This window comes from Aedes albopictus, chromosome 1, assembly GCF_035046485.1.
Source record: "Aedes albopictus strain Foshan chromosome 1, AalbF5, whole genome shotgun sequence".
Lineage (NCBI taxonomy): Eukaryota > Metazoa > Arthropoda > Insecta > Diptera > Culicidae > Aedes > Aedes albopictus.
Genome location: NC_085136.1, coordinates 203,280,525 through 203,302,457, shown reverse-complemented (window position 1 = coordinate 203,302,457; position 21,933 = coordinate 203,280,525). Strand labels below are relative to the sequence as shown.

Genomic DNA, 21,933 nt, shown 5'->3' with positions numbered 1-21,933 from the left:
ATCTGCTGTGCGTAAACAATCATGTTTTTGTCTCTGTAGGGTCTATTTGCATCCACCCACGCACATCAACGCCCTTATCAGAAAGAGTGTCCTTCAAGCTATCTGTTAAGGGTGTTGATGTGCCTGGGTGGATGCAGTTGGGCAAGACAAAAACATGTTCGTTTACGCAAAGCAGATAGGCCCTTTCAAATGTTCGTCTAGAATTCAAATCAATCGGTTTGAAATTGGCTTAGTTATAGCGGCAATTGCCCAAAATAGGTACACCTGTCCAAATGGTACAATCCTTATCTGGTATTTATGAAGACTGAGAACAACGGACTGAGAACGGAAAACACAAAACACATCGACAGCAAGGAGAAGTTTATGGAAAGCGATCAATTTGGCGTAATGCTTTACGGAATTTATGGTAGCAGGCACCTTAATGAAGGCTATGGGTTATCAGAAACGCAAGCAGTTTTTTGAGCTGCACGCTGAGATCAGCTCTTGAAATCACAGAAGAACTGGTGAATCACTCAGATGTCTATTTAGAAATATTCATCCAATAGACTTTGTTGGCTATTATCAGGCAAAGCACTGATCGTCAAAGATCTTGTATTATCTGTCAAACATCATCTCTATAAATTTTCGCGTAAAGTTTGTGATTGATAAAAATATGTTTGCTTAGTATTGTGTTTATTTGGTAATGATATTTAAAGATAGCTGAACTAGTTCAACTACTTCGTTCAATGTTAGGCACACAACCATCTAGGATGAACATTAACGTTCTACGCATAATTGTCCCATGTTGTGTGGGGGTTTTTCACACTAAGATGAGCTCGGCAAACGCCGACATCGCCGTGTGCTCAGCAATTACATGTACTAAATTTGAGCTTGAGCTTGAGCTTGATTGACCGCCCGTGGATGCTACTCCAGTATCGCCGGACCAGCTACACTCACACAAGGACCAATGAGATATCTGCCGGGGAGTAGCAGGCATCTTGAGTGTGTGAGCGTTGGTGATCTTCAATTTTTAGGCGACAATGGCGCCTGCCACGTCAGGTTGCCGGCCAATGTGGGGAAGGGGTAAGGAAGTGATGATTGCAATCGTTTGTATCCACATCTGGCCGAATATACCTCTGCGCCAGCACCAATTCATGCGGATGTTGGAGTGTTGGTGGGAATTGGTTGGCAAAAGGCTCATACATTGGTGTGTGGATACCAGGGCACAGTTCGCTTGATTGCATAACTTGTGGGCGTTTTCTAATAGGATTGTGACACTGTGCTGTGAAAGTTTGGAAGGAAGGGAAACGGCTTTTTCAAGCCGTTTCTGTTCTAGCGACGGCTACGCACATGTTTATATACATGAGTTGTATACGTAGAGAGCAGAGAAAAAGTATATAGAAAGATACAAAGTAGGAGAAAAGGGACGGGCCAGGGGTTGAACCCAGGATCTTCTGCATATAAATCAGAAGCGGTAGCCACTAGACCACCAAGCCCGTCCTCAGCAAATACATGTACTAAATTTCGGCAAAAACTGACGTTTGTTAGCTGAATTTCGGCAAAAAATTTCCTGGACTACAGCAAACAAGCAATACGACTGCTAAAATCTCGTCGAAACACCAGTTTGTTAAGCGCTCAGTGAAAAGCAATGAAAATTGCCGAGATTCGGCGAAAAAAAAATTTGTGTGTGTACCTGGGACAATGATCCGCAGGGATGCCAGATTATTTCCTGTATCACCTACTCAAAAATTTATATGCCTTACAAAACTGTGGTGAAAGATCTATAACATATACAAGAAAACATCTGTATTTCATATAAAACGCAATCTGTACAGATGGTCAAAAATCTGTATAAGGCAGGTAAATCTGTATATATGGCATCCTTGATGATACGTAGAACGACAGTACATCAGTCTACTTTCCCTTATATAATTAAAAATGCTTTAAACGAAATTTATAAACTAAAATAGGTAGTTTTGGAAAGAAAGATGTGAAAGCAGCTTATTAAAGCTATTGCGGAAACTTCCGCAATGGTGTGATAAGTGTCATACAATACATTCAAACGTGTTCAACATAATATTTCGGATCATTGCAATACCTCAGCATATTTTGATGACAATTCCAAAATCCCAACAAAAAAAAGCAACAAATGGAACTTAAGCTACCCCTCAACCACCATTACCACTTAGAAAAAACTTCAAACTTACATTAAAGCAATCCGAACATTCTCCGCAATCGTCGCATTCCACGGCCTGACTGATTGCTCCCGGAGCCGATCCGTTGATGCCGTTGATCTGCGGAGAAGGAAAGAACAAACCGAGAAAAGGGCGTCATCAAAGAACATGGCAATCGCCCACAAACACCGGGTGGGGATTGCGATGCCACGGGGGAAAACAAAGCAGGGGTGAGCGGTGTGTTGGTGAGTTCAATGTATGTGTGGGTGTGCCGAGTGCATCTCTACTTACGCCATACGCCGATCCATTGCTATCCGTGATGAGTACTTCTTTACTTTGATGGAAATTCAAACCTACGACGCCACTCTCCTGACTCACGTAGACCGGGTTATCCTTGGCCTTGCCGAACGCTAGCGCGGACAGCGATATGTTATTGCTGCTTGGGAGAGGTGGGGGAAAATCATAGTAAAGTTGATTCAAGTGTTAGATTAGATAAAAGTGCCAAACCTTATGTTTAATTCAGCAGGGGCGGCATTCTGTTGTCCTTGCTTGCGAGACAACTTTAGAAACACATCCTCCAGGCTGCTGCACCGGTACATCGATAGAAGGCAGGCGGGTGATTCTTCTGCTAGCAGTCGTCCGGATCGCATCAGACCAATCTGTTCGAAGATATCGAAGGTCATTATCTTCGTATGCTTTTGCATTCATGCTAGCTTACCGTATGCGCTTGTCGCGCTTCTTCGATGTAATGTGTGGTGATAATAACCGTCTTCTGACCGGCCTTGGTAATGTGCACTAGATGATTCCATATACTTTGCCTAAGTAATGGATCGACGCCGACGGTTGGCTCGTCCAGAATCAGTAGCTCCGGATCGTGCATCAGGGCTACGGCAAACGAAACTCGTCGCTGCTGGCCACCACTAGAACAAAGAAATACGTCATGTAAATTCTTCCATCGAACCAAGAATAACGTTGAACAAACCTCAAATTTTTCACCAGTCGCGATTCGGACGGCAGATCCAGGAAGTTGAGTAGAAACTGTAACCGTTCCTTGATTTCTGACGTCTGCATGCCGAAGATCCATCCGAAATACATCATCGTCTCCCGGATGGAGAATTCTCCATACAGAGCAATCTCCTGTGGCATGTATCCTACTCGTTTGCCTGGCACTCCAGACCCTGTCGAAGAGAAAGAAAGTGTCACTGACGGTTCTATCCTGAACCTTCCATTAAGACGACGAACCTTTTGTTCCTGGCTTGCCGCCTAGCACCCATATTTCCCCTGAGTTGAGTCGCTTTCGTCCGACTATACAAGATAAGAGTGTCGTTTTGCCGCAACCGGATGCTCCTAAAAGTCCATAGCTGCAAGAGTAAAAAGATTAATAGAGAATGAAAGTACGATCTTCGTATGCTTAACTATCGATTGTGCATGCATTTCGCCAGCCGACCCAAGACAATCGATCGTTGATCGTTGATAGAAACATTACTGAGTTCAAACATCAGGATTCCCATCACGTGTTCCGATTGAGTTGTTCCAAAAATGGGAGGTCGCATTCAATGTGAGAAACTTCTAGCCGACTGATCAGAATGATTAATTTTAGGTGCGCGAGCTTTCTATGGCAGCAGCCCCTGTTGTTGTTGTGACATGCATGGTTGAGTAAATAGACATAATAACTCCCACTTTTTTGCACTATCAAAAGAATAAACAGATTAATCAAAAATGGCGACTAATTGCCCATTAAAACCTTCTATGTCCGTAATGTCTAGCTATCAAAATGATACTTCATCGATTCGAAGAATAACAGGTGAGATTCCTTGAATTCGGCTAGCTCAATAAACAAAGAAACGTAAGCTATTTTCTGCTCATACGTTTAAATTTGATAGCCATAACCCGCGCCCACTTGCGATAAACCATCGTGCGAGCATCTTCGAGAGAACACGTACAAACTTTCAACAGTTTCCTGAAGCGTGAGTCGGGTGCTGTTATGAACGAGGTCACGCTCGCACAATTCACCCCGTTGTAAAAATTAAGTGAGTGTTACGTTACATACTATACGAGAAAGCCGCTAAAAACGCCTCAATTATCCGTTACTGCATCAACACTGTCACCAAATCTGATTTGCTCGAACAAGAGATTTTCCTACGGCGAAACAGCTTCCTTCTCACAGCTGGTTGAATACAGAGTTTACCTATATGCACAATGCACCATTCGCCGTAGCGGAGAATGCGTGGGAAGAAGTGCGATGCGCTAATCGAAGCGTGGAAAATTGCGCGTTACTCAATTGCTCACTTCCTATAATAGTTGGTATCTGAATGGGTACCATCACGCCGCGGTTTTATGGCAGTATTTTCTTATATGTCGCTTTGGTCGTAACGATTCAGTATATAATATGAAATGAAAAATAATTTGATGTTTAATCTCAAAAGCCACAATAAATTTAAGAAGTTTTAAAAACCATTAGGTAACTTCAAATAAACTATTCATCATCTTGATATACGGTTTATGAAGCATTGGCAACATCAACTCAAGGAGTGGTTAAATGTGTATTTCTGAAATACTGTCAGGATCGAAACAGAAGTATGGATCGAATCGATATGCGAAGGTTTTATGCAAATATTAATGATGAGCGGCACTAGACTGTGCCAGTGCCCGTCATGTACGAAGGCCGGAAATTGTCTCAGTTAAGCAAATGTACTATTAAATTGTGAGCTATTGTGGGCTTCGTGGCCGAGCGGTTAGCGGCGTTTAGGTGTCTCGTAAGCCTCGGAGTGTGGGTTCGATTCCCGCTCCAGTCGAGGAAAACTTTTCGTCAAACGGAAAATTCTCCATTGGGCCACTGGGTGTGATATGTGTTGTCCGTTGCCTAATGTTAGTAATGTTCAGTCTGTGCGGCCTCTGGCCGAAGACGGTGTAATTGTCTTTTTTAAAAACTTGTACAGTTATAGGTACTATGGCCAGCAAAGACTGGTTAACACGTAGCTCTGGTCCCATTGAGGTCGCTAGCCTCTTTCCAGTATTGACTATCCCTACACCCTGTGGTACTAATCTGAACGAAACATTGAGCAACCTTAGAAAGGCTCTAATCTAAACTGTGTGCTATGGTTCTTTCCGCAGGACTGGAATAGAAAATACACAACAGAATAATACAAACCGAGACCAACGGCAACAAGACTTGCGATTGGAAACTCGGTACGTGGAAATACAGATCTCTCAGCTTCATCGAGATCACCCGCATACTCGCCGCATACATGAATGACCCCCGGTTCGGCATCGTAGCGCTGCAGGCGGTGTGTTAGGTACAGTCCATAGTGCGAACGTTTAGATGTACCGTCATACTGTCTACCAGAGCTGCGGCAACACACGCGAGCTGGGAACAGCTTTCTTCATGATGAACGATATGTAGAAGCAGATGTTCAGTTGGTGGCCGATCGACGAAATAATGTGCTTTATCGTTACACCCTTAGATAATCACAGTAGACAGAATCACAAATCGACCACGTTCTGATTGACGGACGGCACTTTTCCGACATTATCGACGTAAGTGGCGGTAACATCGATTGTACAACACTTGAGCTACTGATATAACCGGATGTCGCCTCAGCATACGCGCAGAACCTCGTAGCAGCGTTGTCAGACGAGGGTTAGTTAATTTTTCTTGTTTTTATTAACGTGTATTTTAACATTGAGCTGATTCTATACTTGGTGAGTTCAATGTGATCCCTCTAGAGGACTGCTGTAATACAGTAAAAGCACCCATTAACGATGCAGTCCAAAGCACCGGCAAGTACATGGAACGGAACCGATGGAACGAGTGGTGCAGAGAAGTGCAGAGCGATTTCGGAGGAGAAGAACACAATGCGGGCGGTAATGCTGCAGCAAGCAACCCGGCAGAACGTGGAATGCTACAAATAGAAGCAGAAACAGCAAACCTGTCTGTTTCGCAAGAAAAAATACCGTTTGGAAAATGCGGAGTGCGAAGAAATGGAACTGCTGTGTTGTTCCCAAGAAACACAAAAGTTCTCCCAAAAACTCAACGCATCCCGCAACGGCTTCGTGCCGCGAGCCGGAATGTGTATGGATGATGACGGAAACCCTTGACGGACGGATATGAGGTGATCGAAAAGTGTAAGCAGCACTTCAATGAGCACCTGAATGGCGTGGGGAAGGTAGGCACGGTAGACCAGGGTAACGCTGGGGCAGCAGAGGACGGGAATAATCCAACTTCCACGTTGAGGGAGGTTAAGGACGCCATTCACCAGCGCAAAACCAACAAAGCAGCTGGACTCATCATGGGACTATAGGTCCAAAAAAGTTGGCCACTTGTTTGAATCGATTGATGGTCAGGATCAGGGAAACCGAATAGCTACCGGAGGAATTGATGGGAGGAGTAAACTGCCACATATACAAGAATGAATACCATTCGATATTTAATACACATAAACGAGAAGTTCAAAGCGTTATTCCAGTTTATTTTACATAGGGTGACAATGGGTATTATCGGCAGGTTTGTTCTCTTCGTCATGGGGGGTTTTTCTCAGCCAAATTGCCTGAAACTTGGAAATATGATTCAGCTTAGTTGGGAAGGATTCGAGACCAACTCTGAGGTCAATAGGTTTCGAAAAACCCCCAAAGACGAAGAGAACAAAACGGCCGAGAATAAGTAATTTCCCCTATGTCGTTTGTCATCCAAAACAAATGAGCTCGTGGGATGTTATCAAACCGGTTTCATCGACGGCCGGTCGACAACGGATCAAATCTTCACAGTATGGTAAATCAGTTCGTGTTCAGCCGTCAGCGGAGATAGAAGTGCGAGATCTACAGCAGTGTGTTTTTCACAGTGGAAGCATTTGACCGGTCAGGCTATTGTTAAGCAAAAGCTTTGTGATATTGACCTTGGGGCGAAGCAATCGGTACGGAACAAAATGGAGCTAAGGAACATCCACACCAACTGTGTGAAAGTGAGGTTCGATGCGAAGTCAAAGATGCCCACGGACAAAGAGGTGTTTGCTTTCTTCAGGAAGCGAGAATGGAAGCCGAACATGCTTACAGCAATGTTTCGGGAACCGAGGGAATACAGCGTGTACGTCAAGTTCCAAAGTGAAGAATTAATGAAGGCTGAATTGCTGCGATGTCCGACTACGGACATTTTCGCGTACGATGACGGACAAACCACAACGGTTTCGTTTTCTACGGCAAGGGGTGATTTCAAGTACATACGGATTTTCGGTATTCCCATTGAGGTTGAAGATAAGCACGTGGCAAACGTCTTGTCAAAATACGGCAAAATACACCAGCTCGTACGCGAGCGATATGGACCGGACACAGGATATCCTATTCTAAACGGTGTCCGAGGCGCGCACATGGAGGTTACGGAAGCGTTACCATCACAGGTGCACATTCAGCATTTTCAGGCTCGTATTTTTTACGAGGGTATGCAGACGAGATGTTTTGTCTGCAACGGAACGGACCACGTGAAGCAAAATTGCCCGAAAAGGATTTCAGTGAACGAACGACTGAAGCAGAACAGCGGAACGTACGCAGGTGTTTTGACTGGCGGCATAAGCAAAGGGCCATCCGGTCAGCGCACACAATATTTGGCACCGGACAACCAACGTCCGAGCACATCGTGTGTGGTTGCAGCAGAACGATTGCTGGCCCCTTGCGAGATATCCGGTATTCAGGACGACACTCGTGGCGGCACTGACGAGGCATCCTCTCAGGCTATAGCTGTAGCAGATACAGAAGCGATCCAGGAAGCAGAAGATCAGGAACCAGAAGTGGCGGCAGAGCCCGACGTGGTGGCAACCGAAGTAGCTCCAACCGGAGCAGTTTCAACCGAGGAAATGGTTATCGAGAAGAGCAACAGTGAGCACAGGAAGCGGGGTCACGAAGCAGCTAGCGTCAACGAGAATCGACAGGACGAATCTGAAGCGTCATCGACAGAGCCCGAAGTTACCTCTAAACCAGGGGTAGCATTAAGCTCCGGAGGTCTTCTGGAAAAACAGGTAAAACGACTTCGATCAAAGAACAAAAAATCCAAAAAATAAGCCGTAAGATATTGTAATTATGTGAAATGAATTTTGTATTCAATATTGCAACGTTGAACCTGAACAGCATCAACACGGACATCAACAAGGCGCTGTTGAAAGATTTTATTACAAAGTTTGATATCGACGTTGCCTTTTTACAAGAGGTAGCATTCGATAATTTTTCTTTTTTACCATCGTATACTTCGTTGGTCAACATTAGCATTGACAGAAAGGGCACAGGTGTGCTCATCAAGGATAATATAGATTTTCATTCATTTGTGTTAGATCCATCAGGAAGAATAATATCAGTCGTCATTAATGATATTAATTTTGTTAATGTATACGCTCATTCAGGCACGAATAAGAAAAGGGAACGTGAAGATCTTTTTTTGAACCAAATGACTGTGCATCTCAGCAAAACGAATTGTATGTACTCTGTTATGCTCGGAGACTTCAATTGCATTCTCGAGCCGAATGATTCTAATTCAAGTATAAAAAACGTATCCAAAGGTTTACGAACTTTAGTAAATGCTTTTAACTTCAAAGACATTGCGAGTGAAAAGAAATCTGCAAATTTTACATTCTACAGAGGCACAACTGCTTCTCGACTGGACAGAATTTATGGTAATCAAGAATTCCTTGATCGAGTTCGACAGGTTTCGACAGTTGGCGTTCCTTGTTCGGATCACCACGCTGTTGTGTTGAAAATAGGGATCCAGCCAACTAGTCTCAATCCACGCGGCCGAGGGTATTGGAAAATTAACTCTAGCCTTCTATCAATTCCGGAAATAAGTCAAAGATTTCGGACTGAATACGGAAAGTTGAAAAGCAGACTTAGCTACATGGACCACAATTCTTGATGGAATCATGCTGTTGAAGCGAAAATTCGAAGTTTTTACAAAAAAGAATCTTGGAAGTCCTACCAATCAGTCAATCAACAGAAGGATGCACTATACGCAAAACTGCAAACATTAACTCGAAAACAGCATGCTGGGGAAAACACCACAGAACAGATCAATTTAGTGAAAATTGAGCTTATGGAATTCGAACACAAGAGATTAGTAAACTTGCGGACAAAAATCAAAGATCCTTCGTTGATCGAAGGGGAGCGTTTAAGTATTGTTCAAGTCTCTAAGCAATTACATCATAAAGATCCTATTTCAAAAAGTAACCCAGAAGCGAACGGCGACAGAAAAATAAATCTTACTATGTCAGAAGTTCATCAGCATTTCTCGACGGTTTTCAGTCAAGATAGTGAAAATGTAATTGACCAAAACCATGACCCGCTATCGTCCATCCAAAAACAATTGAACATAGATGAGGCCAACACACTGATTCGTCATATATCACAGGAAGAAATCCTTGGAACACTAAAGCAATGTTCAAAAAAGAAGTCACCTGGGCCAGACGGGTTGACTTACGAATTTTATCTAGAACACTTTGAAGTCTTGAAAGAAGATCTTGAAAAGCTTTTTAATTCATATCTTTCTGGACAAACTAACCCTCCCACAGATTTTGCCAAAGGAATAATAACTTTGATTCCAAAAAAAGGACGAAGAAGAAATATTGAAGATCACCGTCCTATAAGCTTACTTAACACGGATTACAAACTGTTTTGTAAGATTTTGGCCAATCGTATCACCTTGGTTCTTGAATCCCTGATAGGAACCGAACAAACGGCGTTGATTGCAGGAAGATCATGTAAAACTAATGTTTTGAGCCTCCGGAGAATTATATCGCGTTCAATGGAGTCTAAACGATTGAAAGGCTTTATTATTAGCCTGGATCTACAGAAGGCGTTTGACAAAGTAGACCACTCTTTTTTGTGGAAAGTGTTGGACAAATACAGGTTTCCTGCTGAGCTTATCAGTTGTTTGAAATTGTTATACGGTAAAGCGAGCTCGAAGATACTTTACCACGGATTTTTATCGCAGGACATTTTGATAAAATCTTCAGTACGACAAGGATGCCCGCTCAATATGGTCCTGTTCTCCCTCTACATCGAGCCTCTAATAAGGAGCATACATGATAGCATAAGTGGTATCTTAATTTACGGGAAAATTATTAAGTTAACCGCATATGCTGATGATATTACTATTTTCGTCAGAACTCAGGAAGAATTCGATTTGGTTATGCAAATAGTAGATTCCTTCTCGATATATGCTAAAATAAAAGTCAACCTTCAAAAATCTTCTTTTCTGAGGCTAAATAACATCTCGTCTGGACCGCAAATATTCAAAGAAGTGGATAACATGAATGTACTAGGAGTTGTGATTGCTGATAATTGGTCGAAAATGATTGATGCAAACTACGAAAAACTGATAACAGCTATACAATATCGAGTGACACTAAACGAATCAAGGAACTTGAACTTGTTGGAAAAAGTTTGGATATTGAACACGTTTATTCTTTCCAAATTATGGTACTTAGCCCAGATTTTACCTCCGAAGAACCGTCATCTGGCTAAAATCAAAAGTATTTGTGGAAACTTCATTTGGCGTGGACATATCTTACGAGTTGCGCGAGACCAGTTGTACCTGGATTATACAAAAGGTGGCCTCCGTCTAATTGATCCGGAAGCAAAATGCAAAGCACTTTTCATAAGAAACTTGCTTCTTGAAGAGGAAAACTACTTGCTGGAGTATGTCCAAAAAGTACAACTAACAAGAAACGGAAGAGAATGGATTGAAATAGGATCAGAATTGATAAACAACAGCATTTGTGAATCAACCAACATGCTTTACAACTTCTTCATAAATAGGAGAAACATATGCATCAAAGCTGAAATGGATTATCCTGACGTGAATTGGGTGCTATTGTGGACGAACTGGAGCTCCAATTGGCTGTGCTCGGACGATAAATCGAATTTATTCATGCTCTTTAATGACGTTATTCCCAACAAAGAAAAGCTCGCTAAATACGGTATCTGCAGAATACTTGATTTTAACTGTGATACCTGTCGGACTCCTGACAATAATTTCCATCGCATTGTGGAATGCAGAAAAACGGTTGAAATTCGCGAATGGGTTTCAGACATAATTCGAAATAAGCTTCACGTAGAGTTTGTAAACCTTGATGAGATTCTAGCTTGGTTTGTTCCAGAAAAGAACTCAAGACTAAAAGCAGCAATGTGGCTGGCGGTGCACAGTATAAGCTATATGGCAAGACAAAAGCATTCGTTAAGTTTGTACTGGTTCAAGAAAAGCATAAGAGATATTAGATGGAATAATAGAGCGTTTTTCAAAAAGCAATTCGGAAACTATTTAAATGTGTGTTAGACTGTTAAACATAAAAATGTAAACTTAGATTGTAAAACACGAATTATTTTAATAAAAAAAAAAATCGATTGATGGTCAGGATCAGGGAAACCGAATAGCTACCGGAGGAATTGATGGGAGGAGTAATCTGCCACATATACAAGAATGAATACCATTCGATATTTAATACACATAAACAAGAAGTTCAAAGCGTTATTCCAGTTTATTTTACATAGGGTGACAATGGGTATTATCGGCAGGTTTGTTCTCTTCGTCATGGGGGGTTTTTCTCAGCCAAATTGCCTGAAACTTGGAAATATGATTCAGCTTAGTTGGGAAGGATTCGAGACCAACTCTGAGGTCAATAGGTTTCGAAAAACCCCCAAAGACGAAGAGAACAAAACGGCCGAGAATAGGTAATTTCCCCTATGTCGTTTGTCATCCAAAACAAATGAGCTCGTGGGATGTTATCAAACCGGTTTCATCGACGGCCGGTCGACAACGGATCAAATCTTCACAGTATGGTAAATCTTCCAGAAATGCCCCAAGTATCACCCGCTCATCAGTTGAAAGCGGCGACTAACTGTATCGACCGCACAGAGCTATGGGAAATTATGGCCGAGAAGGGCTCTCTTGGGAGATCAAGGCAACAATTAATGGTGTAAAAAACTACGTAAGGATTTCGGGTTAACTGTCCTGATCATTTGGATCTCGCCTGGGACTACGACAAGGTGACGGATTCTCATACCTGCTCTTTAATATCGATCTGGAAGGCGTAATGGTACATTGGAACCACTGTGACAAATGCACTAAGGCAGGCCCGTGCACAGCAAGGGCGACAAGGGAGGGGGTTTCCTTGTTTTGGCAAAGGGCGGAGAAGCGCCTAGTGTATAAAACATCGGCAATGGGAGAGGTTTAACCCCCAAAACCCCTCCCTTGTGCACGGGCTTGTACTAGGGGCAATTCTTCAATAAATCTCCTAATAAGTTCTAGGAACAAACCCTGGAGTAACTTGTGGAGATACTACTGGAGGAATTCTTGAAAGAATTTTTTGCTTGATGTCTAAAAGGTATTAGTGAATGAAAATCTTGAGAAATTTTCAGAGCACATTTAAATCGAATGGTAGAATTATTTAAGAAATCACCAAAAGAAATTTCTTTGAAAAAATGTTCTAAGGTTCTAATTCTGAGAAGAATTTGCTATAAACTTGTTCAATTCCACAAAATGCGTCATTTTTTTTACGTTCGAATACAAAAAAAAAGTCAAATAATTATGCAAATATCGATTAACTCTGGTTATACAATCTTGGATAGTTTCCTGGGATATTTGTGGATTTGTTGGGATAGAACCAATAGTTTTCTAGATTTTGTAACCACCAAAAGAGCCAAATATACAGGGCCCCTATAGTGGATGGAAGACCATTCTGAAGGTGACGTGTTCGATTTTCGATCGGTCCAGGAACTATCCTTATTCTTCTTAATGTCTCTACGTCCCAACTGAGACTTGGCCTGCTTCGCTTCAACTTAGTGTTCTTTGAGCACTTCCACAGTTATGAAACCACTAGGCTAACTGGAGACCCAACTATTCGTAATGGAAATTTACTTTGACTTACTTGGGCAAAAGAGTATCTGCGTGCCTATCTAACGATATGCACATGCAAAATGGTCATTGGAGAAGGAAGTTCTTAATTATCTAATAACTTTGGAAGTGCTCATAGAACAAGCTGAGAAGCAGGCTTTGTCCAAGTTGGACCATGTACTACAAAATATAGTTCACAAAGTGTCCGTCAACTTTGCGGAATAAAACAGAATGCAAGAAAGCTCAAGTATTGTTCGTTAAGCTTGTAATTAACGATGTTATATGCTTTGCTTATGGTATGGTATACACTGCAAAATATTTTTGCTGGTAATCAGCAAACTTTGCTGATTTTTGGCGTGCTGATTGCATTCAGCAATACAAATTACTGAGTATCAGCAATTATTTTTCAACTTGCTGAACCATCCAGCAATTTTGACAGTTGATCAGCAAAGTTGTGCTGAAATTCAGCAAAAATGTTGCTGAAATTCAGCAATTTCTTTTGCTGATTTTTGGCGTGCTGGAAGCATTTCAAAAATTTTGGTGTGTAGTAAGTATTTTTGTAATTCCTAAAGTTAATGATAACAGTAAAACCTTACTCTCGAATGTTCCCGGCTAATACTTAATAACACCGGCTCAAGAACCGATTGGAATACTAGAGCAATCAATCTTATTCATTCCTGTTTAATACTTTCAAAATGAGAATCAACAAATGATCGCTTTTCCTGTAGCAAAGAAAAACCTGTTATACAGAACAACTCAAGTATAGGAAAAAAATTCCATTGCCCACAGTTGTAACAACGACGGCGACTGCTGTGCTCATGAGAGTAGTTTCGAGCCAGCATTCTACTGCACAGACTTGATCGCCAACGATGAAGGTCGCCTCAGATTTCTCACCAATACCGCCATCCGGTGGTACTCATAAATCTACGCTCGCCAGTTTGCAACAATTCAAAGATCGGACATGCCTCTTTATCGATTGCTCAACGACTCAACTCGAACCGGCTCAGCTGGACTCGGAGCAAGTGCAAGTGAAATGCACACACTCACTCGCTCTGTACTGTAATTGCATTTGAACGAACCTCCAGCACGCGAAATCACCTACAGTCCTTTGAGTTAAAAGTGAAAAACATACTTCATGGCACCAGTCAGCGCCGGCCTAGCCGGCATTTGGAAGGCGATTGTTGCTCATTTGGCCGCACAAGAGCCGAGGAAAACGATTGCAAATTGCTACTCTTGTTGGTCAATTATCTACGGACCTGTAACTGCATGAACGGACACTACTGGACCGCATGTGGTTGGTTGTTAAAAATTGCTAACAACAATGCACACCATTTGAACTGAATATCTTGTTATTGTAATTGCTTTGGACAAGTTTAGTGGTATGACTTACTTGCCAAACGTTCCATGGACACTTTCTGTTGAAAGTTACACCTTTGTACACTGCCGTTCTACGCCCGATTGTCCCATGTTATATGGGAATCCCATATAATGGGACAACTATGCGTATAACGGCAGTAACAGTGCCTAAATGTATTATATTCTACTTCTACTATATCGAACTGATTGCCTTTGCGCTGCTGTCACTTTTCTACCTCGTCCATGATAGAACGATGAGCACAAGGAAGTTGATGTATGGCTTTTGTTCCATTTCCAGTCCGATTGGGGGTCCATTATGAGTTGCCGTTAGCCGATATCCATGTTTCCGGGTCCATTAGAGCATATGTTCAGAAGAGGGTCAGGTGTCAGCCGCACTCGGGGGGAAGAGCAACTGACGAAAAAAGTGCCGGGACTGGGATCGAACCCATGACCATCTACTTATGAAGTGATCGTAAGACCACTACGCCACGGGCCTCGGCTGTTGTTTTTTATTAGAAGTTTTGCTATTTAAGCATGGAGCTTTCTAAAACTGTATTTCTCAATAACAAGATATGGTAATGGTTTATTGTTATTCAACACTTTATTTTTGTCGAAGAATAAGCAAAATAGGACGGAATTCATAGATACTAAATTGATTCAACTTGAAATATTAGGTATAATAAGTTTTTTTTAATCCAACAATGAATGCATACTAAGGTGGCCCACACTTATATGAAAAACAAAAAATTCGTAAAATGCCGAGTCTTACCTCTTAAATCAGTTGTTCTGGACTCCCAGAAGCTACGATCAAAATTTGAGCAAAATCAATTAGGCCTAAGGGGGCGCTCAAAACGCTTGAAGTTTGTATGGGAAAACTTGGACAAATGTATGCAGAAATTTGAGGTTTTCGAATTTTCCCGCTAGGTGGCGCTGTAAGCGTTCAATCATCAAACCCTTTGGTATTATTGTAGGTGACTATATGCCAAACAACTTTGTCGAAGACCGCATTCATTGTTGGATTAAAAAAACTTATTATTTTTCAGGTTATTTTAATACAAAATTATGGTATTCAATTTTGTTATTTCGCCTCTTATTGCCACCTAATCAAGGGCTTATCGAGGTATGATAGAATTTAAGATTAAAATCTTGATACATATGTTTTTTCACTGTTATTATTTTCTGCTCGCGTTGTGAGTAAATGCGTTTTAGGGTACCAATTTTGGGAAAGACGCTACCAGGGATGGCAATGCAAATCTTACTGATTGTCGTCCACGATCAGTATATAACCAATATAGTGATTTTGACACATATCAATTCTACTTAGACAGATATGTATCTGAAATGTTGCGACATCAAAGCAATAGCGACTATCTCAATCTTCTTTGCTTTTGGAAAGTCTTAATGAATTTTGTCTGGGATTCCTACAGAAGTTCCTTCTAGGATTCAGTCAAATTTTACGAAATCATTCTATTGTTCTTCTTGGGATCCATGAGGACGGATTTTCGTCTGGGATAACACCAGGAGTTCGTTCTGGGATCCTCTCAGGAATATCACCAGTAATTTCTTTGGGGATTCCTTCAGCAGATTTTTTCCTGGATTGCTTCAGAAATTCGTTCCGGGATTCCTTCAGGAACTCCTTCCAAAATTACTGCAGGGATTCGGGCCGGTTTCAGGACTCCTTCAGGAATTCCATGCGAGGTTCCTTCTGAGATTATTAATTCTGGGATGCATCTAGGAAATCCTTCCGAAAATTCTTCAAAAACTTCTTCCAGTATTTCTCCTAGAACTACTTCCGAGATTGCTTCAAGAACTTCTTCCGGGATTTCACTGGGAATTTAATTAGGGATTCCTCCAGGAACCTTCTCTGGGATTGCAGGATTCCAGGATTCTTACGGGAATTTATGCTGGAATTTCTCCGGGAACTCGTTCCGGGATTCTTTCAGAAATCGCTTCCGGATTTTTCTCAGGCACTCCATCTAGGATTCTTCTAGAAACTCTTTTTTGGATTCCTCCAAGAGTTTCTCCGAAAATCGTTTATGGAATACTCTGATGTTTCTGGTATGGAATTCTTCCAGGGTTTGTTTTAGACATTCTTTATGGGATTACTCAAGAATCTTATGAAGTTCCTGCAGGAATTCCATTAGAAGTTCCTCCAACAAATTCTCAACGATGATGAAAGAATCAGCTTTGTAAGGAAATCCTCCGGCGTTTTTTCTGGGTTTCTTTTCCTTGAATTCTTCTGAAAATCACAGAAAATACTTCTGTAGGTTTTAAAACAAAATAAAGAATTTCGAGAGGTATTCCTGACAGGTATCTGGAAAGGAATATCGGTAACAATTGCTGGAGGATTCCAGAAACTGCTGGAGAAATCCCTAACGGCATCACTTGAAGTGCCGCTAGGAATCTCAGAAGAAACCCTGGTGGAATTCCGAAGGAAACTTCTGAAGAACCACAAGAAGAATCTCAGGAGGAGCTCCTCAAGAAATCTCAAAAGGAATCCTAGAAGGAGTTCCTGGAAGAAGTTCCGGGAAGCCTTCAGGAATTTCATTCGAGATTCTCCTTCTGAGGAAACCAGAAGGAACGTGCTAGAGTATTTCCTCAATGAAATCTTGTAGGAACTGCTTGACCAATTTCATAAACAAAATCTGCAGGAGGAGTTTCTCAAAATACTCCCTAATGAACTTCTAGAGGATTTCCAAACAAACATCAGAAACAATTCAAGAATGAACTTCGAGAGGAATTCCAGAAGGATCTGCTGGAATTCCAAACAGAACTCTTGGAGAAAACCAGAAAAGAGTTCCTAGATGAATCCTGGAAGAGTTCCTGAAGAAATCCTGGAAGCAGTTTCTGAAAGAATTTTAGAAGAAGTTTCCGGAATACGTTCCAAGAGTGATCTCAGAAAGAGTTCCAAAATGAATCACGGAACAGGTTCCCAAAGAAATCCGCGAAGGATTCCCTGAAGAAAGTTTTAGAGGAATACCAAATGAAGTTCTTGTAGGAATCCTGAAAGGATCTCAAAATGAATACCTAAAAAAATCCAGAAGCAACTCCGGGCGAATCTCGCATAGAATTCTTGGAAGGGATACCTGGCAGAATTTTGGGAGGAGTTTCTGAAGGAATCTCGGAACGAATTCCTGAAGCAATCCCCGAGAGAACTCCTGAAAGAATCGCAAAAGAAATCCCAGGTAAAATTGCTGGAATTCCCAGAAATACCTTGTAAGCCCGTGTACCGACGCTCCATACACTAGGCGCCCTCCGCCTTTTGCCGTAATTGGGAAAAACCCCTCCCTTGGCGCCACTTCTGTGCACGGGCCTGCCTTCTGGAAGTAAAAAAAAACTTCTGAAGACATTCCGAAAGAAACTATTAGGAGAATCTGTGATGCTGAAGTAATCTCAGAAGGTATTCCTTAAGAAATCCCAGAAAAAAAAATATCTATGTATGGCAACAGCTTCTGAAGGAATCATAGACGGAATCTCATCAAATCAAGTCCAGAGGCTGACGAAATCTGTCCGGAAGCCCAGTTTCGTGTTCGAAAGGAGTCGCTCAAGAATCTTCTTGGGCGATCCCTGGCAGAAACTTCTGCGGTGACTGCCATTTGAACTGTCATTTCTTCGCAACTGTGTAATGCGGTTGAAGAAAAAACGGTTTCTTGAGCAATTCTGGCAAAGAATTGTCCATACATCAAGATAGGCTGAGAAATTTCATCTAAACTGCAAACAGCCTTTGAAGGCAAATCGTATACAACACGGTTACGGAACGTCAAAGCTAAGATAAATGTATCTTAGTAACCTCTGCTGCAGTACCTCATGCGTCCTCGAAGTCGAATATCCTTAATCAGGGTTGCTTAGCCTTCGTAAGTCCATGATAACGGCCAAGGAGAACCGTGATGAACCCATGGTAATTGCGGCAGCAGCAGCCTCCATGAAGCTGAAGGTGGCGAAGTCTACTCAGACTGAGGCCTTCGCATTTGCAGGTAGGGAATCGCGCCACTTGGGCGGTGGCTTCTATATTCGTCTGTTTTCCACTATAACTCAGTCAAATTTGGACCAATTGACACATTGGAATGTGGTGAGATAGTTATAGTATCTACCCGTGTACAACATTTCAAGTCAATTGGTTCAAAATTGACTGAGTTATAGTGGGAAACAGACGAATATAGAAGCCACCGCCCAAGTGGCGCGATACCCTAGCTCAAAGAATATGCCAGTCACGATCGCTAATGATATGCAACCGTAGAAGCGCTTGAAGTAGCCGTTAGGTGAGGAGCTACCAGGCAGTGCTAGCAAGACCAGTAGGATATTTACCCCGTAGGTGAAGGGTGATAGAGACAGTAAGTTCCAGATAGATGGCCCGGAAAGCTGGGAAGGGTTGGTCTGAAAGGCGCTGTGGATTGCGAATTTTCTTTGATACTTAGCCACCACAGGTCAGGGCGGATAAGGGAGAAGGTGCCTCCGATGCAGAAAAAAAGAGGAACATAAAACTAGGAACGCTAAGCTATGTAGAGGTAGGGGGTTGTTGCCAAGCGTGGCAAAGGCGACGAGCTTATCGTGAACCCAGACGAGTCTAATCCAACAAACAGTATTGCTGTACAACAGATGAATAAGCTGCTCTTATGCCAAATTTTTAAAACTTTGGCTGAACAAGCTGATATTTAGCAATCATTGTTAGTTGAGAAGTACCCAGAGGTTTTGAAAAGGATGAAGAACGAAACATGGACATGGATCCGACGTACGCAGTATTCGACGTACTCGTGTGAATGATCCTCGAGCTCAAGCGCAACAAAACTCGCAAGGGCATCACCTATACTCGGATGTTTGCCGGAGGAAGTCCTTGGTAAAAGTGTCCACAGGCTCTTATCGAGGTAGCGACTGCAAAGGTCAAAAACCTACTCGGAAGAGTTCGTCACAGCACTGCGGCAACAATGCAAGGTGCATGTGGCCACCGAAGCTGTTCAGTCACGAAAAGGTTCGGCAGGGACACAGGTAGCCACAAGTCATGGGACTGCAAAGGCCGTGACCAGGGGAAGCTTTGCGTGTGATGTAGAGATAAAGATCATAAGCACAATGCTACAGGAAACCTCCCAAGTGTTATAGAATGTTCTATTTGTTTCGGGAAATCCGCGAAAAGTAAACATCCGACGCGACGGGAGCCAAGCCAATTTTCAAGAGAACTTGGAATGATTCGACTGGGATTTTTGATAACTATGGGAGTTTTTTCGGCTTTCAGTCACGGAAAAAGCGTTGATACTTCTACATCATTGCCAACGTTTCGATCCTTGGGTTGGGATTAGGATCGAGCCCTGAGGAAGATCCTAACCCAAGGATCGAAACGTTGGCAATGATATAGAAATATCAAAGCTTTTTCCGTGACTGGAAGCCGAAAAAACTCCCATAGTTTTCAGGAGAACCTCAGCTGAAAAATCACAGTGCAGGGAACAGTGCTGTGTCAAGTCCCAGCCAACACAAAGTCATATACGAAATAGAATAGGATGCTTAAGTGGAGGTCATATGCGTATTTGCTTCCATTGAACCGCGTGTAAAGTGAACGCATATCCAACACCGTAGTTGAGGGGGGGGGATGGATATCACCATCATGGCGAAGCCATACCGAGTATCCGCCGGTAACGGCAAATGGGTCCAAAATGGCGGCAGTACGGATAACGGGTAACCTCGTGCAAGAGTTGGTGTGTACATCATACGACGGCTTCGTGGTCGCCAAAGTCAACGGGTTCTTCTTCTGTAGCTGCTATGCACCTCCCTGGTGGTCGATCGAGCAGTTCACACAGATGGTTGAGCTGACAGAGCGAAGGCCGGTGTTAAGAGTTGGAGACCGCGGTGGAGACTTCAAGGCCGCAATCAGCGGTTTCAGATCCTGCCGGTGGCAGTCCCGGATTTTGTCCAATAGCTCTGCGATGTGTGCTAGTCAGCGAAAGCTTCTGGCAAGTGGCGCCTCGTCCATCAATGAGGCGATCTCGAGGCACGTCAATACAATATATATATACAATATACAATATATATATGCGTTCGGCTTGGGACACAGCGCAATGTACCGAAAACTACCGTCCTTAACGAAAGTACGTACAGGCTAACGTGGCAAAGGGTGGCAAGTGTGTACAATACCGTGTCATGTGATGCGCTCTGTGTATCACCGGTATGATCCCTTTCGGTATCCTTATCGGGGAGGATATAGAGGGCTTCGCAATGCGCGGCACAAGGGACATTCGCAGTTCGACCAAAGGAAGGTGAGCCCACAGGATAATTCCGAGAGTAGATAGTTGGGTTAAAAGGTGCCAAGTAACATTCCACCTGTGTTTGATCCTTTCGGGCCAGGACTGGTTGAGGCAGTATATACAGTGTTTCGATCAGGCGAGTTCCCTACAAAGCCCGATATGTGCAGGTTGCCCTGTGGTCAGGACTCTCTGGCATGTTGGTGGAGTGATATGGAGGCCAGGGTCCACTTCTCTCCCCCATGCCATTCTTCGGTGTAAATAGAGAGAACTTTACTTGCGGGGAGGTCAAATATCAGGGAATACAGTAGCCTCCTAAAATGGCTAATCATGAATTCCATAGCTGCAAGACTAGGCATTCAAGCTCAATGGTGTGAATTGCACTAGTCTCTCTCCGAAACAATACTTTCTAGTAATCCCTTAAAGATGATAGGTCTGGGACAGCGAGAACGGTTCAGGGTTAGGTCGGGAAAGCTGTCCTTCTCGTCCATTGGCGTCGGAGTTGGTCCCAGTCTCCCACTACTAGAGCTTTTTATATTTCCACTTAGGTTTTTGTTCCCCATTGCTGCTCATCGACTAGAAGTTGGTTTGAGCAAAATAAAAAGCGCATTGCTCGTGAGTGTCATAAAATTGAGTTTAAATGTCTGAGAAAAAAATTCAAAGTATGTGAAGTTGATAAACATAAATGAAAACCTCATCTAACATCGTTCTGCTGATATCTCTGCCGAACACTAAAATTAGGCGATAACATTTCCCATCTCATCTAAAACAAAGCCTCAATCTTTCCAATACGCGAGTGTAACACGCACTGAGAAGCACCTACGCGGGGAATTCCCTTTCGTAGACTTAGCGAATAATGTTACGTACGGCGCATGTATGTACATTACGTGTTAACAGTTCCCACGCAGCTGTTGTTGAGATTGTAGAGTAAATCGGTAAAAGCTTTAATCAGGTTTCACGTGGTCTGGGCTGTTTAGATTATCACCGGGGCGGCCCCAATACCCTTGGGTTTACATGGGAACGGGAAAACCAGAACATCCAAGCTGAATCTGATGTTCGAGCAACGAGGATCATAATCGAACCGATGGATGAAGGCCAATCATGCACTCCCGGGAATTTATACGAATGGGATCGGTACTTACATTGTTCCTTTGGCTACTGTCATGTTCAGGTTTGATAGAACTTGATTTGGTTTCTTCTTGGTGCCGTACTGTTTGAACGCATGCCGCACCGAAACGGCATGCTGTTGCCTGGCCCACATCGTCCCTCCATCGTCAATCGTCGCCACACTCGTCTCACTCCCTCTGAAAGTGGAAAAAGAGATGAAGAAAAA

The 21,933-nt window shown here is 42.7% G+C and overlaps 1 protein-coding gene across 7 annotated transcripts in view; it reads right to left on the bottom strand.

The window, feature by feature from the left end:
• The window catches only part of LOC109432219 (ABC transporter G family member 23), a 270,435-nt gene that overhangs the window by 29,040 nt on the left and 219,462 nt on the right, over positions 1–21,933 (bottom strand). For all 7 annotated transcript variants that reach the window (XM_029866972.2, XM_029866971.2, XM_029866973.2 and 4 more), the window contains 7 exons: positions 21,743–21,904; positions 3,396–3,514; positions 3,136–3,331; positions 2,872–3,073; positions 2,661–2,812; positions 2,445–2,589; positions 2,187–2,273 (listed from right to left, as the gene is read on the bottom strand). In XM_029866972.2, the coding sequence (XP_029722832.1) occupies positions 2,187–2,273; positions 2,445–2,589; positions 2,661–2,812; positions 2,872–3,073; positions 3,136–3,331; positions 3,396–3,514; positions 21,743–21,904 (1,063 nt within the window). The remainder of the gene's footprint in view (positions 1–2,186; positions 2,274–2,444; positions 2,590–2,660; positions 2,813–2,871; positions 3,074–3,135; positions 3,332–3,395; positions 3,515–21,742; positions 21,905–21,933) is intronic.